General features: G+C 54.4%; 2 protein-coding genes across 2 annotated transcripts in view; both read right to left on the reverse strand.

Moving 5' to 3' along the window:
* Positions 1–3,506: 3,506 nt before the first annotated feature.
* Positions 3,507–6,414, reverse strand: LOC120683914 (probable serine/threonine-protein kinase PIX13). The gene is made up of 6 exons (XM_039966012.1): positions 6,183–6,414; positions 5,579–5,982; positions 4,934–5,069; positions 4,514–4,656; positions 4,293–4,416; positions 3,507–4,190 (listed from the first exon to the last, which is right to left on the reverse strand). The coding sequence occupies exons 1-6, from the start codon at positions 6,256–6,258 to the stop codon at positions 3,742–3,744; spliced, it is 1,332 nt and encodes a 443-aa protein (XP_039821946.1). The 5' UTR covers positions 6,259–6,414; the 3' UTR covers positions 3,507–3,741.
* Positions 6,415–8,640: 2,226 nt separating this feature from the next.
* Positions 8,641–14,119, reverse strand: part of LOC120683040 (protein RKD5-like) — a 29,519-nt gene continuing 24,040 nt past the window's right edge. The window contains exon 6 of the mRNA XM_039965052.1: positions 8,641–8,984. Within this exon, the coding sequence (XP_039820986.1) occupies positions 8,961–8,984 (24 nt within the window). The 3' untranslated portion in view covers positions 8,641–8,960. The remainder of the gene's footprint in view (positions 8,985–14,119) is intronic.

The raw sequence follows: 14,119 nt of genomic DNA on the forward strand, positions 1-14,119 counted from the left end.
AAGCTCAAGCTATCGCATCGAATCACCCGTCGTTCTCTCGGCTTAACACCAGGCTCACCACTTGCAAGGCGGGTCCCATAATTTACGAGTCCTTGATCCCACGTGGTTTTCATCGGTCTGAGACCAAATGGGTCGCGAGCGGCGCGATTCCGCCACCAACAACTGCAGAGCTCGTCGCCGAACAGTGGCCGTAGCCGTCGACCGTCGCTATCGCGCCACCATGGCCGGTCTTCGAGTACTGAGGACGTTTGGGTGGCGACACAGTGCCAGCAGTAAAGCGCCCGCGGCCTTGAGCTCGACTCGTGTCCACTGCCCCAACCGACGACAGCCCCCAGCGGTATGGTACTCTCATTTGTATGGTCGCACACTCGCACCGTGGTACGGTCCTGGACTCCTGGTCAGTGGCGTTGGCGTAGCTAGCTAGGTACAGGTGGGCATGGACCCCCTAAAATTAGTAGCTCAAGGTATAAGTAAGTATAGTAATTATTTAAAACAATCCGACATGTATGCAAAATTCAGACTTAATTATTGATTTTAAGATGTTTGAAGTTGTAAAACATGTTATTAATACAATATTAGTTGTTTAAGCAATTCTAAACTTGTATTATGTATGTACTACGCTAACCCAAAATCCTAGCTACGCCCCTGCTCCTTGTCGACGGTTATGGCGCTGGAGCAATTGATCAATTCTCTCTGCTATCTTTTTAACCGTGCGTGGCTGCCCATACGCCCTTACAGTGGCACTGCCGAACGGGTACGGCAGGTATGGAGGCCGAGAACGCCACGTCGTCCGCGTACGGTGGTGGAGCCACGCCCTGAGCTCTCCGGCGCTCAGGGGCCAGTAGATTGCGCACTGATCAGTGATCAACCTTGGGATGGGCAACAGGTGAGGTGCCCGAGCCCAGAGTCCCAGAGGAAGCCGGCAGGGCGTCATCAGCCCAGCCCAAGGGGGAAGAGATCAAAGAGAGAACGTCTCTATCCATTATCGTACGTCCTCTCGGGCACGCACATCACCTTGCTGTCCTGAACGGCGCCAGCTACCGGGCTGGGCCACGCAAGTTCTGTGCCAACCGCGGCGCCTGCCCCGGATGCTGAATATGCGGTTGACCGTGAGTCTCCAAACTCACGGTCGACGCGCGCGGCGCCCCAATAATGAAGTTCCCATCCCCCGTAGCCAAGTGAACCCACCACCACTAGATCCCACAGCCTCTCCCACCCCTTTCTGGCTTTCCCCCACACCTTTCTCCTTCCTCCGCCCCCATCAGATCCATTCCCGGCGCCCTTCCCTCTTCTCTTTCCTCCGTTCCCCCATTCGCAGCGACGGGAGCTCTCGATCCAAATCCATCACCGCGTCCTCCTCCAAATCCATGCTCTGTCCCCTTCCCATTGAGGCTTCTTTCTCTCCCATGCTCCAGCACCGCGTCCTCCTCCAAATCCATGCTCCGTCCCCTTCTTGTTGAGGCTTCCTCCTCTCCCATGCTCCAGCACCGCTGTGGATTCGCCGAGTTTCAGCTCCCCGCTGAGAGGCGGCGCATGGGCCACGGGGAGCGGCAGCGCGCGCACCTCCGGGGCGAGCTCCAGCCCGACCGGGAGAGGTGACGTTCGCTGCAACCCCAGGGCGACCTCACCAGCTGGGAGCAGGGCGGCCCGCGGCCTCCCCGGGCATGCTCCGTCGTCGGGCGAGCGCAACCCCCGCCGGCGGCGTGCGTGTGCCGTTGTGGGCTCGAGGTGAGATCCCCCGCCGGCGGTGCGCGGGGCACCACAGTGGGCTCCCCGCCGCCAGGAGTGCTCGGCCGGCGGCGGCGGTGCCGAGGTGATTTTTTTTGTTTTTTCTTTTTTTACCCAAAACTTTTTTTCTTTTTGATTTTGATGCACTTTTTTTTCTATAAGTATTTTTTTCGGATGCAAAAATTTTTTACTAATTTTTTTTCTGAATGTAAATTTTTTTTCAATTTTTCTCAATTTTTGCCTCTCAAATTTTTGTTTCTAACTTTTTTTTCGTCAAAAAATTTTCTCTCTCCAAAATTTCTCTTACAATTTTTTTTCCAAAATCGAAAAACGACAAAAAATTACTAAAAATAGAAAAAAAATGATCGGGCCGTATGGAGCCGCTCCTACGGTCAACCGTAAATTAGCGAGACCCGCGCCTGCCGGCTCCAAACTTGTATGCGCATGCATAATGCTTGGCCCCGGAGGACGCTGCCGATAATGGTGTGCCGTGGGCAGCTGACCAGGCGACGTGATGCATTATTTTTGTTGTGGGATGGGTGGGGGCAACCACGACGCGGCCGATTGAAGCTGATGCAACATTGCTGCTGGCAATTCCGTGGCGAGATTGATGTATTCGGTGCCCTCCGTCTGTCTTCCGTCACCGAACCCATCAGGAACAGTGGAAGAGCATGATATGAGCCAGCCCGCCCGGGAATGTTCAGCTGTCAGCGTCTACGTCGCGTGTTCACTTCTGGTCCAGGGATCTGCAGGGGCCACGCGGATCGTATCCGATCTCATACGTTCATGCATCTGCATGTTCCCATGGGACTCGGGAGCGGCGAGGGGCGTTCAGTTCAGAGGATCCGAGCTGGAAGACGAGCGATGCCCGTAATCCAAGGGCACATGGAGAGAACTGCTGGTGTAGTAGTCATGTAGCGCAACATCACATTTACGGTGTCTTTGTCAGTTATTGCAGCAGTAGCCATGCTAGCAATCCCCTTACTAATCCAGCAGAAGAGTACATGCAGTTGGTTTGATACAATATATATGAGTTTAGGATAAAAATATGAGGGATTGGAGTTGGGATAGGACAGCAAAGCAAGAGATCGGAAAAAGGATTAGAGATCCATCGGGAGGTAGAAGGTAATCTAAGGAAGAACAGTAGATGAGGAGAGTAGGGGTGGTAATGGGCCATGGCCCTAGTGGCCTCTTCACAGCCCAATAAGACTCTTAAAATTTTTAGTTCAAAATTACATAAGATTAGAGCCCGGCCCTTTTAGAGCCGATTCTTAGATTTTCTAGTTCAAAAATGTTGGACCCTTTACCACCCCATAGAGGAGAGAGGACCGAGAAGCAAGATGAATAGGCTCGCTCTTGTTATTCTTTTGTATGCTTCCAGAGTAATTTTCATGGGCTGCCTAATCCAGTCCGCCGCTTGGCCCATGCCGCAACACTGGCCCAAACCATGGATGATCCTAACTAGCCGTTTGTCGTGAAGCAGAAATCGCAGGAGATGAGGATAATTGGACGCACTTCCTTGGACACATCGAAATACATCAGCTCTAGCTTATACGTGGTGCCCACTACATTATTGCTCGTCTCGAGGTCGATCGTCTGCGGTTAAGCTAATAAACTCGCCGTAGCTTGGGTTAAGCCGCACGATGAAATGAGGTTTGTTCCAGAAACTGTACTGCTGCTGCCGCCGCCGCCGCCGCCTGTCGTGTAACGCACATACCTGCGCCGGCCTCGGCCTCGTTTACAACAAAAATCTGACAAAACCAGAGAAGAGAAGAAGATTGAAAGGGGGAAAAAACATCCTCCTGATTCCTGATGGATCTGTACTAGCCAACATTTGGGCCATCTACGATCAAACTGTCATACAAGGCCCATCTGGCCTTCATGGTCAATCCGCTCGCTGCAGAAACGACCAAGATCCGCACCAAACTAGGAACAGATACTGTACCCAGATGAAAGGCTTCAAAAAAAAATCCGCACCAAACGCGGCGGCCGAAGCACCGCGCCAACCCCATGCTACCTCGCCGTACTCGGAGACTGGTGGTGGCTGCTCGCCGTCCGGTCGGACCCGGACCTGGGGCGCGACGAGTGGTGGTGCCCGTGCGCCGCCGCCGCGTCGTCCCGCTCCCGCCGCCGCTCCTCCCGCGGCGGCCGCATCCTGATCTGCTGGATCTCCTCGAGCGCCGCGACGACCTCGGCCATGGAGGGCCGGCTCCTGGGGTCCCCCTCGAGGCAGCGCAGCGTGAGCTGGGCCGCCTGCAGCGCGGCCTTGGACGGGTACTGGCCCTCGAGCCGCGGGTCGACCAGGCGGGCCAGCTTACGCCGGTCCGCCAGGTACGGCTTGGCCCAGTCCACCAGGTTGTGCTGTTGCGCGGGCCGGCCCGTGTCCAGCGCGCGCAGGCCCGTCAGCATCTCCAGCAGCACCACGCCGAAGCCGTACACGTCGCTCTTCACGTACAGGTGCCCTGCTCAGACATACGCCGGCGAGCCACGTGCGTATAAGCTTCGGCTACATATACTGAATATATACGGAGGCACGTTCAGTCGATGGAGAAGTAAGAATGTACCTGTGGCGACGTACTCCGGGGCAGCGTAGCCGTAGGTGCCCATCACGCGCGTGGTGACGTGGCTGTCGCCGCCGGTGGGGCCGTTCTTGGCGAGGCCGAAATCCGAGAGCTTGGCGTTGTAGTGCTGCAGCCAAGAGGATGCCACGGGGGTTTCAGGTCGGGATTGCACGTACAGAGAAGCACGTTTTGTACTTAGTTTGGGGGCGTGAGGGTGAAGGTACCGTGTCGAGGAGGATGTTTGAGGCCTTGAAGTCCCGGTAGATGATTTGCTTCTCCGACGTGTGGAGGAAGGCGAGGCCACGGGCCGCGCCGATGGCTATCCGGAGCCTGAGGTTCCAGGGAATCGGTTCGAAGGATCCACCCTCTGCAAAGAACACTTTTGTTATTTCATTTTTCATCACTTTTTTAAACAAGTTCTACTTTAGGATACGCATGCCCAAGCTAAACCCTAGCTTCAAAAGATCAACTGATTGCGACGTGCATCTCCGCAACCGAAGAACATGGAAAAGAAACCAAAAAAAGAAGCTGCCAAAAAGAATCCCCCTTTCCACAAAGTCAGCCCAGTCTTTGTCAAATCAATAACTGTACTTGCGAGTTGCGACGAAGAAGACGGAACGAGAAAATTCCAAGGGAGGACTCACTTCTGAAGAGATGATTCTCCAGGCTGCCCTTGGGCATGAACTCGTACACGAGCAGCAGCTCCCGATCCTCCACGCAGTAGCCCAGCAGCCTCACCAGGTTCGGATGCGACAGCCTCCCGAGAAAGTTCACCTCCGACTGCAAGCGATTCCGCCGGCGCGACAACGTCAGGGGTTAGCTCAGCACCAGAGCAGAATTGCAGGAGAGAAAAAAAACAGCAGCGCGACAAGCCGGGCGGCGACCGGCACCGCGGCGTCAAAACGGGCACCCATCCCATCCCACGCCCAGGTCGGCGCCAGCGCAGGGCAGCGTTTGGATCGCGTACGAGCATTTGAAAACGATGCCGGGCACCGGCCCCGTGAACACACGGGGGCGTGCGGTGTGCCGCTGCCGTGGATGAGAATGGGATTGGAATCTGGTCGCGGCTCGCGAGCGACGGATGGCCGGCTGGCCCTGACCCTGACGGACGACTAGTATACTGTTAGAAAGTGAGCTCCGGTTGCTGAACCGCTCACGACGCTGTCCATCTCGCCGGCCGGTGGCCGGCCGGTGAGCTAGCAAGGGGACTTCGTTTTTTTTAGTTGTTACGAGTATTGGAAAGGGGCAGCGGTTAGTTTCCCGATGGGCGCGCGGCGGCGTGTACGCACCTGCCACTCCTGGAGGCCCTGCACGCTCTCGGGGTTGAGCTTCTTGACGGCGACGACCATGCCGATGCCGGAGCGCGTGGGGTTCATGGTCTTCTCGTCGACCCAGCCCTTGTACACGCGCCCGAACCCGCCCTCGCCGAGCACCGTGTCCGGCTTGAAGTTGCGCGTCGCGGACCGCAGCTCCGCGAAGGTGAACACGCGGAGGTTGGGACCCTCCAGGATCCGGCCCTCCGGGTACGCCGCCGCCAGGCTGCTGCTGCTGCTGCCGCTGCCGCCGCTCCGGGTGGTCGCGGCGCTGCTCATGGACGAGCCAGGGGACCTGCTGCTGGGGTGCCCCGACGAGCTCGTGCTCATGGAAGGGTCCGGCTCCGGTGGCGCCATGGGGAGCGCCCGCGCAGGTGCCGCTGGAGAGACAAGGAGGAAATTGATCGGTGATCGTGAGCAAAACTGAATCCGAAGAGTGCTTCGGTTGAACGGAACCGCGTCAAGAACCAGCTGGGAAAATCAGCGCGAGATAAACGGATGCCCGTGCCAAGACTGCTACGAACTACTAGCTAGCAAGAAGTAGGCAGGAAATGCAAGACGGATCAGGAAGTGGTGGTACCTTGGGGCTGGCCAGGGCGCCCGGCGCTCTTCACGGGCTCCAATTCGGCTTCCTCTGAGCCGAGGCAGTTCCCCATGGGAGGAGCAGCAGCGGGGAGCCCGGTCGGTCGACGCCTCCCTGCCTCTCTGCCGCCTCTGGATTCCTCCTCTGCTTCTGGCGCCTCTGGATTCCTCCCTTTTCCTGTGGCGCTGGCGCCGTGATATAAAAGGGGGGGAGGCCACGCCGCGGCCGGCGGCCCGTGCCCGTGCGATCGCCTCGCCGAGGCCCACGCGTTATGGGAGACCTTTCCGAAGGGGTCTGCCGGTTTGGTTTGGCGCTGTGCTGCCGTCGTGGGGGGCGCGAGCAGCGAGCCGGCCGGGCAGTGTCAACACCCAGTCCGGCCTAATAAAGCGCGGGCGCGAGGGGTCGGAAAGGGAACAGGCTTGCGCGCTTACTTCCGGCAAGTCAAATGCTCCCGCAACTTGCGAGCTCTCCACCCATGTCGCCGGCTCGCCGCCCCGGCCCCGCACAGGCACGGCTCCGGTGGATTTTCGAGGCAAGTTGCAGGATGATGAGGCGATGAGGACGCAATTATTATCGCACGTGCTGGACTTGATTTTCATTTTAAGCCTCCTGCTGTGCTGTGCAGGGTGGGCTCTCTTCCATGGACAGAAACGGCGGGTTTTGTGCTGAAAGATCTCTCTGCTTCAAACAGTCAGTTTAACGATACGCGTCCATCCTATCCAAAACGGAAAAGGGGACGGCTTGCTCCGATCCATTTGGTTAGGTAGAAAGGAAAGGGAAAATCTTTTGTTCCCACCAGCGATTTCACACGCTGAAGAAAAAGAAAAAAGAAAAAAAAAACAGCGCAACGCGACCTTCTGTTGCGGCGCAGCATGACGCGGCGGCCCTGAACTCCACGTGCCACCGTTTTCTACCCATGCCCGGCTGCTGCCCGCTGGAGCGAGCACATCGCAACTTTTTTACTTTATCCCAGCAACCGGATACGGTATCTTTTCGCTTTGCCCTCTGGGCCTTGTATGAACAAAATCTCAGAACGAACCCGTCTTCGACCGGTCGATGAGCTCACAGGGCAGCACGGCACAGGTCGGACTTTTCTCGGAAGATTTGCGCGCAGCTACGCCTCCGACCGCCTCGGGACGCAGAGCCTACCACCACTAGTAGTGTGGCAAAGTTACCGTCTTTTGTATGCAGGCGGGGCCCAGCTTTGAACATTAACCTCCATCTCACTGGATTTCATGTAGTGAAGTTTGTGGCTTTCTTCGCAGAAGTTTTAAGGTACTTAAAGCGCATCAGTGTGGCTGTGCAGATTTTATAGTTGCAGTCGGCAAGTCAAGCTGACTTGTTTGGTAAAAAGGCCTCAAGATTTGATGGATCGTGCCATCTTCTTCCAGTCGATCCATGTCTAACAGAATTACAGAAGCAGCAGCACTAGTAATAAGGTAGTATCGAGATCGAGTCGATCTGAGAATAATCATTTCATATGCATTGACCTGGAGGCCCTTTCAAAAGCAGTCCTTAACTGCGGTGGTTTGACTTGCTAATAAGTTAATTATACTAGTCGCGTTCAGACCTCAGGTAACGAAATGTCCCGTGTTGATAGTTTATTGCGGCGACGGCCGTTGGAGGGTGATAACTAATGCTAGGACCATATAAAAATTAATTAGCTTCGACGCGGTTCAGTTGATTGTGCACGTCAGGCCTGACACACGTTTCTGCCAGGAGAAAAAAAAAGCCCAACAGCTAAACACGTAGTAGTCAACCACTCGTGCTGCTTCAATTACGCTAACGATCATCAGCTCGAGCAGTCGAGCTTGGCTTTGTGTTGCTTGTGTAAGAAAATTAGTAGTATGGCATTTACATGATGCTATTGTAGTGTAGGGAAATAATATATATTACAACATGGAAAGGCCCGGAACATCTGCTAGCTCATTAGTACTCATTACCACATGCTATGCGTCGTCCTGATCCCTGATCGGCTGATCGCACCTGCACCTGATGGCTTTATGTGTTTTATTAGTGAAATGCTCTCCCTGATGACTCCCTCTCTTCCCCTATAGTCTACCCACATTAGCGCTGATGATGGCCCTGATTCATGAAAGCGACATCTGACCTTTCACCTTTGGCACGAGTCTTGCTGGTACACATCGTTTGTCCGGCCAAAAGCGTAAATTGACTTTTGCCATTCGGACACATGTCGTGGAACGGCGTTGCGTCGCCGCGTGAATTTGCAAACAAATTTCCTGCAGCGTGGTGTCTGTCAAACGAACTGACACCCACTGACCAACTTCCGTGGCTTCAGGCCATCAGACACGTGATATTTTTTTTCCTTGAAAGGACGCTCAAAAAGTTGTAAGAGTTTCATTTATCGATCTGATTAGAAATCCCAGAAAGTTACACGCACTATATGATTCGCTTGTAGTATAAAATTTTGCTAAAAAAATCACTTGATCTGTATAGCTTATGCTCACACCGGCATCCAAGCATTTTTTTTTGAAATTTTAAGCATCCAACCATGCTATATCGTTCGATTCTTCACGTAGTTCACTTCGGTCACAGCAGAACTCAACTAAGTTTATGAAGAGCAGCTAAAGCTAGTATAGTCTGATAAACTGGTGGCACGCAGAGGTCAGCAGCTATTATCTTTGCGCACCAGGTTGAGTCAGTCATATATTTTTACAGCAGCTGTTATCAGCTAAAGGGAGATGCTACTCCCTGGCTACACTCTTACTAGCCCTGTATCTCCTCTTGAAAAAAACTTCCCTGAACTGCTTGGTTTCAGTCATCAGGTCCAAGGCTGGCCTCTGCTGTATGATCTGAGGAACGAGAGTACTCTATTCTGCTTGTGATGAGTGAATTGTCAACCGTCAGGTGTGATCGGGCGCTTGGTCTTTGGATTGCAGGTGCACGGGCATCGAGTGTCGACGGGGAGCTGCCGTGGAGGTGCTGTGGCCGATGGACCGTGCGGTGGACGGCGGTGAAGGGCAGCCGGGACCGGAGCTCGGACTGGGCGGCAGCTGTGGCGTCCACTCCTGGATCGAGGGCGCACGCGGCGACGGAAGGCGGATTTCTTGGTTTGCGCCACAAAACCAAGGAGGCGGACGGCGGTCGAAGACGCCAAGTCGTGGAGGCACGGGCGTCGGTCTTGGGACTGACGGAGGCGACGGGCGTCGACGGCGTCTAGGGCCTCGCTGCGGGCGAGGAGTTGACGGGCGTCGGGCGGCGTCTAGGGCCGTCAGGAAGTGAGGCGGGAACGGCGTCTAGGGCCACGGCGTGGAGGCGGGAATCTGCCCGCGCGTGAGGTTTTTGGCGGTTTTCTCAAAACCGGCCACCTACCCGGGTTTCGCGGACCCTCCAAAACCGCGGACTGGATCTTCATCAAGACGATGGCATCGCGGAGAAGACTTCGTTTCGAAGAAAGAACCTCGGCCGTCGGATGAGATCGTGTACAGGGGGTGCTGCAGGCCAACCGGTCTGACCGGTCCCTGGCACCGGTCTGACCGGTCTAACCAACCGGTCTGACCGGTCCAGCGTACCGGTCTAACCGGTCTAACTAACCGGTCTGACCGGTCCAGCGTACCGGTCTGACCGGTCCCGCGGGTATAAATACCCCTTCACTTGTGTTAGGTTAGGTGCGGCTTTTAGAACTTGTCCGTGAATTCTCTGTTTCTCCAGCTCGCCGCCCCTGTGTCTCTCTCCCCCCGTTCTTCCCTTTAGGGTAGATTTAGTTGATGGATTGTTGAGACCTTGTGTGAGATTTGATTGGGAAAGGAGGCCCTATCCTCCTCGTGCCCTCTGGGCTTTTGAATCGAGTCAATCTCATCATTTTTGTGCCCGGTTGTGATGGATTTTGGTTTCGTTTTTGGTGCACATGATTGCGATGGTTCCACGAGTTCTTTGTTGTGATTCCCGTGCTTCTAGCCTTGTCCTAAACCCTCTGGAATCACTAGTTCGTTCGAATTCGATTTCTTGACTTCTAGAGAAAACCCCATCCCTTTTGATTTCATCACGAAATTCTCGTGCTATGGATATCTTTAGGGTGAGATCTCTTGGGGATACGTTCTTGGGGTAGGAACGAAGCTTTCCTCTGAGTTTCATTGAATTTGAACGCAATTTGCTCGAAATTCGTGGTTTGAAGGTTGGATTTCGGGGGTTTTCTAGGTACCACCGGTTAGACCGGTAGGCAAGACCGGTCAGACCGGTCTGCTAGTTTTTGAACAGGCGTGATCGGTCAGACCGGTCCAGTGCACCGGTCAGACCAGTCCTGGCAGATCAGTTCTGCAGTTTTCCAATTCACTTCCGTTTTGCTTCGCGGTTTCGCTCGCTCGTTTGAGGCCTTTTGTATTGGTTTAGCTTTTCAATAGCTACTCCAAACTTTGGTCAGAATGCTTGAGGGCTTGGGCGATTTTGGGACATAGGCCGACGATTCGAATTTTGAAGAAATTTAGATCGGCTCCCATTCATCCCCCTCTGGTCGCCGACTTCGGTCCTTCAATTGGTATCAGAGCTTGGTTGAGGTTTTCAATACCTTAACCGGTTCGAAAATCACTTGGCGACCATGGCGAGTCTTGGTAAGATCCCGGTGTTTTCCGGCGAGGAGTATGCCTACTGGAAGATTCGCATGAGAGCCTTCTTGCAGAGCATGGGAGCCGATGTCTGGGAAATAACCAAGAACTAGCTTTACGAGGTGCCTGCTGTTCGGACGACACCTCTCCAGGTGACCCAGCACGAGGCTAACGCCAATGCCGTCAATGCCTTGTTCGCTGGCGTTTCTCGTGCGGAGTTCTCACGCGTCCAGGGTTTTCAGGAAGCCCACAAAATTTGGACGTGCCTTGAGAACTACCACGAGGGTACACCTCAGGTGAAGGCCAGACTGTTCGAGACTCACCTGCGTGAGTACGAGAACTTCACACAAGAGCCGGGTGAGAGCATTGACCTGATGTTCAGTCGTTTTCAGTCGATTGTGAACAAGGTCAATGCGAACAGATCTGCTGGTGCCCTTGAGTACACAGAGCACGAGAAGGCTCTCAAGTTGCTCTACGCACTTGACCGCTCTGTGTGGGATCTCAAGGTGAACACGATCATTGAGTCTGCAGGCTATGAGACTCTGACCGTGAACGAGTTTTTCAGCAAGCTCAAGGCCACAGAGGTGGATAACCAGACACGAGCCAAGCTCAATGGTGCCCCTCCTTCCAAGAGCGTCGCTCTTGTGACTGGCCCAGGTGGATCGAGCTCTAACGCTAACTCTGCTCTTGGCTTTTCTCTTCCTCTTTGCCTTCTGTTTCAGATGAGCAGCTGGAGATGCTGGGCGACGACGACTTGTGCCTCCTCATCAGCAAGTTCCAGCGCGTCTACCACAACAGGCAGAGGAAGAAGAACCCCGAGTGCTACAACTGCGGCGATCTGAACCACTTCATCGCTGATTGCCCCAAGAAGTCCGGCGGTGGCCAGAACAACTCCTTCGACTACTACCGCCACCGCGACCGCGACGAGGGAGGCTCCAACAAGGAGCGTCGGCGCCACAAGCACCACAGTCGTGACCGGGGAGGATGCTTCGATAAGGAGTAGCTCAAGAAGCGCTTCCAGTACAAGGCCAAGAAGCGGGAGAAGGCCTTCCTGGCGCAGCTCAGCGACCTCGACAAGAGCTCCGACACCGACCGCTCTTCTTCACCGACCTCCGACGACGACGACAAGAAGAAGAAGAAGAAGAAGCGGGACAGGGAAGCCACTGGCTTCATCGGCCTTTGCTTGGCGGCCGGTCGGCGCAAGAGCTTCTGCACCATGGCGGGCGAAGCCGATGGTGCTCGTGCGTCTTCAGGTGGACATGCTACACCGACGCACTCCGGCTCTTCTCCTGGATCCGAGAGCGATTCAGAGGTAAACTCCACGACCGACCTGCTTGATACAGAGGTTAGGGAGTTGTACGCCGCTCTCGACAACCAGAAGAGGCTACTTAAGGAAGCAGCTAGAGAGCGTAGAAAGCTTAGGGCTGAGCTGGCTTGTGCTAGGGAGAAATCTAGTGAGGATGAGTGCGCTGGCTGCATATCCCACATGAATGATCTTGTTGCTCTCCGTGCCAAGCATGATGAGAACGTCGCAAACTTAGATGTTGCTAAGACCTCGCTTTCTGACGTGTCTCACGAGCTAGCCAAGGCCAAGCATGAGCTTGAACTTGTCAAGGACGCTCCCATTGTCAGTGATGTGCTTGAATGCGATGAGTGTCCCATCTTCAAGTCTGATCTAGCTTCTTTGCAGTCCAAGTTTGCTACTGTTGTTTGTGAACTAGAGGAGCTTAGATCTAAGCCTGCCTTGCTCGGCGCTTGTAAGCTTTGTCCCACGCTTAGGTCGGAGCTAGAGGAGAAGAACACTTTGATCAAGTTTTTTGGAAAGACTAAGGTCATAGAGTCTAGCCCACCTATTGACTGCTCTGTTTGCCCTGATTTGATTGCTGATTTAGATAGTCTTGCGGTAGAGAAAGCCAACTTGGAGAATGAGAACACATACCTTAGGGCGATTCTGAGTTGAGTTTCTAGCAGTGAGCCGCAGTTGGGCATGATGATTAAACAGTTCAAGCGTGGTGATGGGTTTGGGGTTGGTTACACATACACGAAGTCAGACTTTGACAGGTTGTATGGTAAGATTGGCAAGGCTGCTGGAAACACTGCTAGCACGAGCACACAGCCTTCGCTTGTTGACCCCGCGGATAATGTGCTTAAAGAACCACAAAAAGCACCTCCGCAGAAGCAGATTTGGGTTCCAAAGCCCAATGCGCTGAGGAACCCCCTCGACACGCTCCCTGCTGCCACAGCCCAGGTTGCCCAGAAGAAGAGGGCTGCTCCTCCCCGTCCGCAGGCTAGGCCTCCACCTCCCAAGCGTGAGGTGAGGTACCACTACGAGTTCTGTGACAGGGAAGGTCACCTGGAGGAGTTTTGCTTCAGGAGGAAGCGGGCTGTGAGGAGAGAGCAGGAGAGACGGAACGCGGACATGTACTCTTCTCGGGTACATGATCCTTCTTGGCGTGGTGATAGGCGAGATGCTAGGGCGCGCCGTGTAGGTGGAGGTCAGGGAGACGGTGGTGCTTACCGTGCTCCAGTGGGTGGTCGCTTTGCCGGTCGTGCTCCTGGTCGTTTTCAGTACGGTTATGGACCACGGGACTGAGGCTTTGGAGGAGGTTTTGAGGCTCCACGCTTTCCTCGCGGTGGTGTTCGTCAGTCACGCGGTAGACGGGACGGGGGATACGCTTTATCTGATTTTGCTAACCCTTCTGTAGAGCAAATGGCTCGACACTGGTTTGCTTCTCACTTTGCTAACCCATGTGTTGAGACATTTGCTCACTCTTTGTCTCACTACTGATGTGCAGGTCGGAGGCTTGGAGAACAGGTGGATCATGGACTCCGGTTGTTCGCGCCACATGACCGGAAATGACAAATGGTTCTCCAGTCTCACCCGATGCGCTCAAAGGAGTACATTGTGTTCGGGGATAATAGAAGAGGAAAGGTACGTGGACTTGGCGCTGTTCGAGTTTCTGATCGCTTTACCCTGAGAGAAGTTGCTTTGGTTTCGAATCTTGGCTTTAATTTGCTCTCTGTTTCGCAACTTCTTGATGAGGGGTTTGAGGTTCGCTTCAAGGAGGGTTGTTCGCGTGTTTTGGATTCCAGGGGAGATTTGGTTTGCCGGATTACACCTCGCGATCGGGTTTTCTTGGTTGACTTCTCTGGAACTCTTTTTGGCCCTTCTCATTGCTTGATGGCTGGTCCTTCTTCTGATCTGTGGAAGTGGCATAGGAGACTTGGACATTTGAGCTTTGACTTGTTGTCGAGACTGAGCTCACTTGGCCTAATCCGAGGATTGCCCAAATTGAAGTTTGAAAAGGACCTTGTTTGCCATCCGTGTCGCCACGGGGAGATGATTGCCACTTCACATCCGCCTGTTAATCA

Source organism: Panicum virgatum, chromosome 7N (assembly GCF_016808335.1).
Source record: "Panicum virgatum strain AP13 chromosome 7N, P.virgatum_v5, whole genome shotgun sequence".
Taxonomy (NCBI): domain Eukaryota; kingdom Viridiplantae; phylum Streptophyta; class Magnoliopsida; order Poales; family Poaceae; genus Panicum; species Panicum virgatum.

Bases quoted from the DNA above. Each gene is read 5' to 3' on its own strand.
- LOC120683914 (XM_039966012.1), bottom strand. From the start codon at position 6,258: ATGGGGAACTGCCTCGGCTCAGAGGAAGCCGAATTGGAGCCCGTGAAG. The intron at 4,657-4,933 runs GTGAGTCCTCCC...TGTTCTTTGCAG, and splicing joins GGAGAATCATCTCTTCAGAA to AGGGTGGATCCTTCGAACCG. The intron at 4,417-4,513 runs GTACCTTCACCC...TCTTGGCTGCAG, and splicing joins CAAACATCCTCCTCGACACG to CACTACAACGCCAAGCTCTC.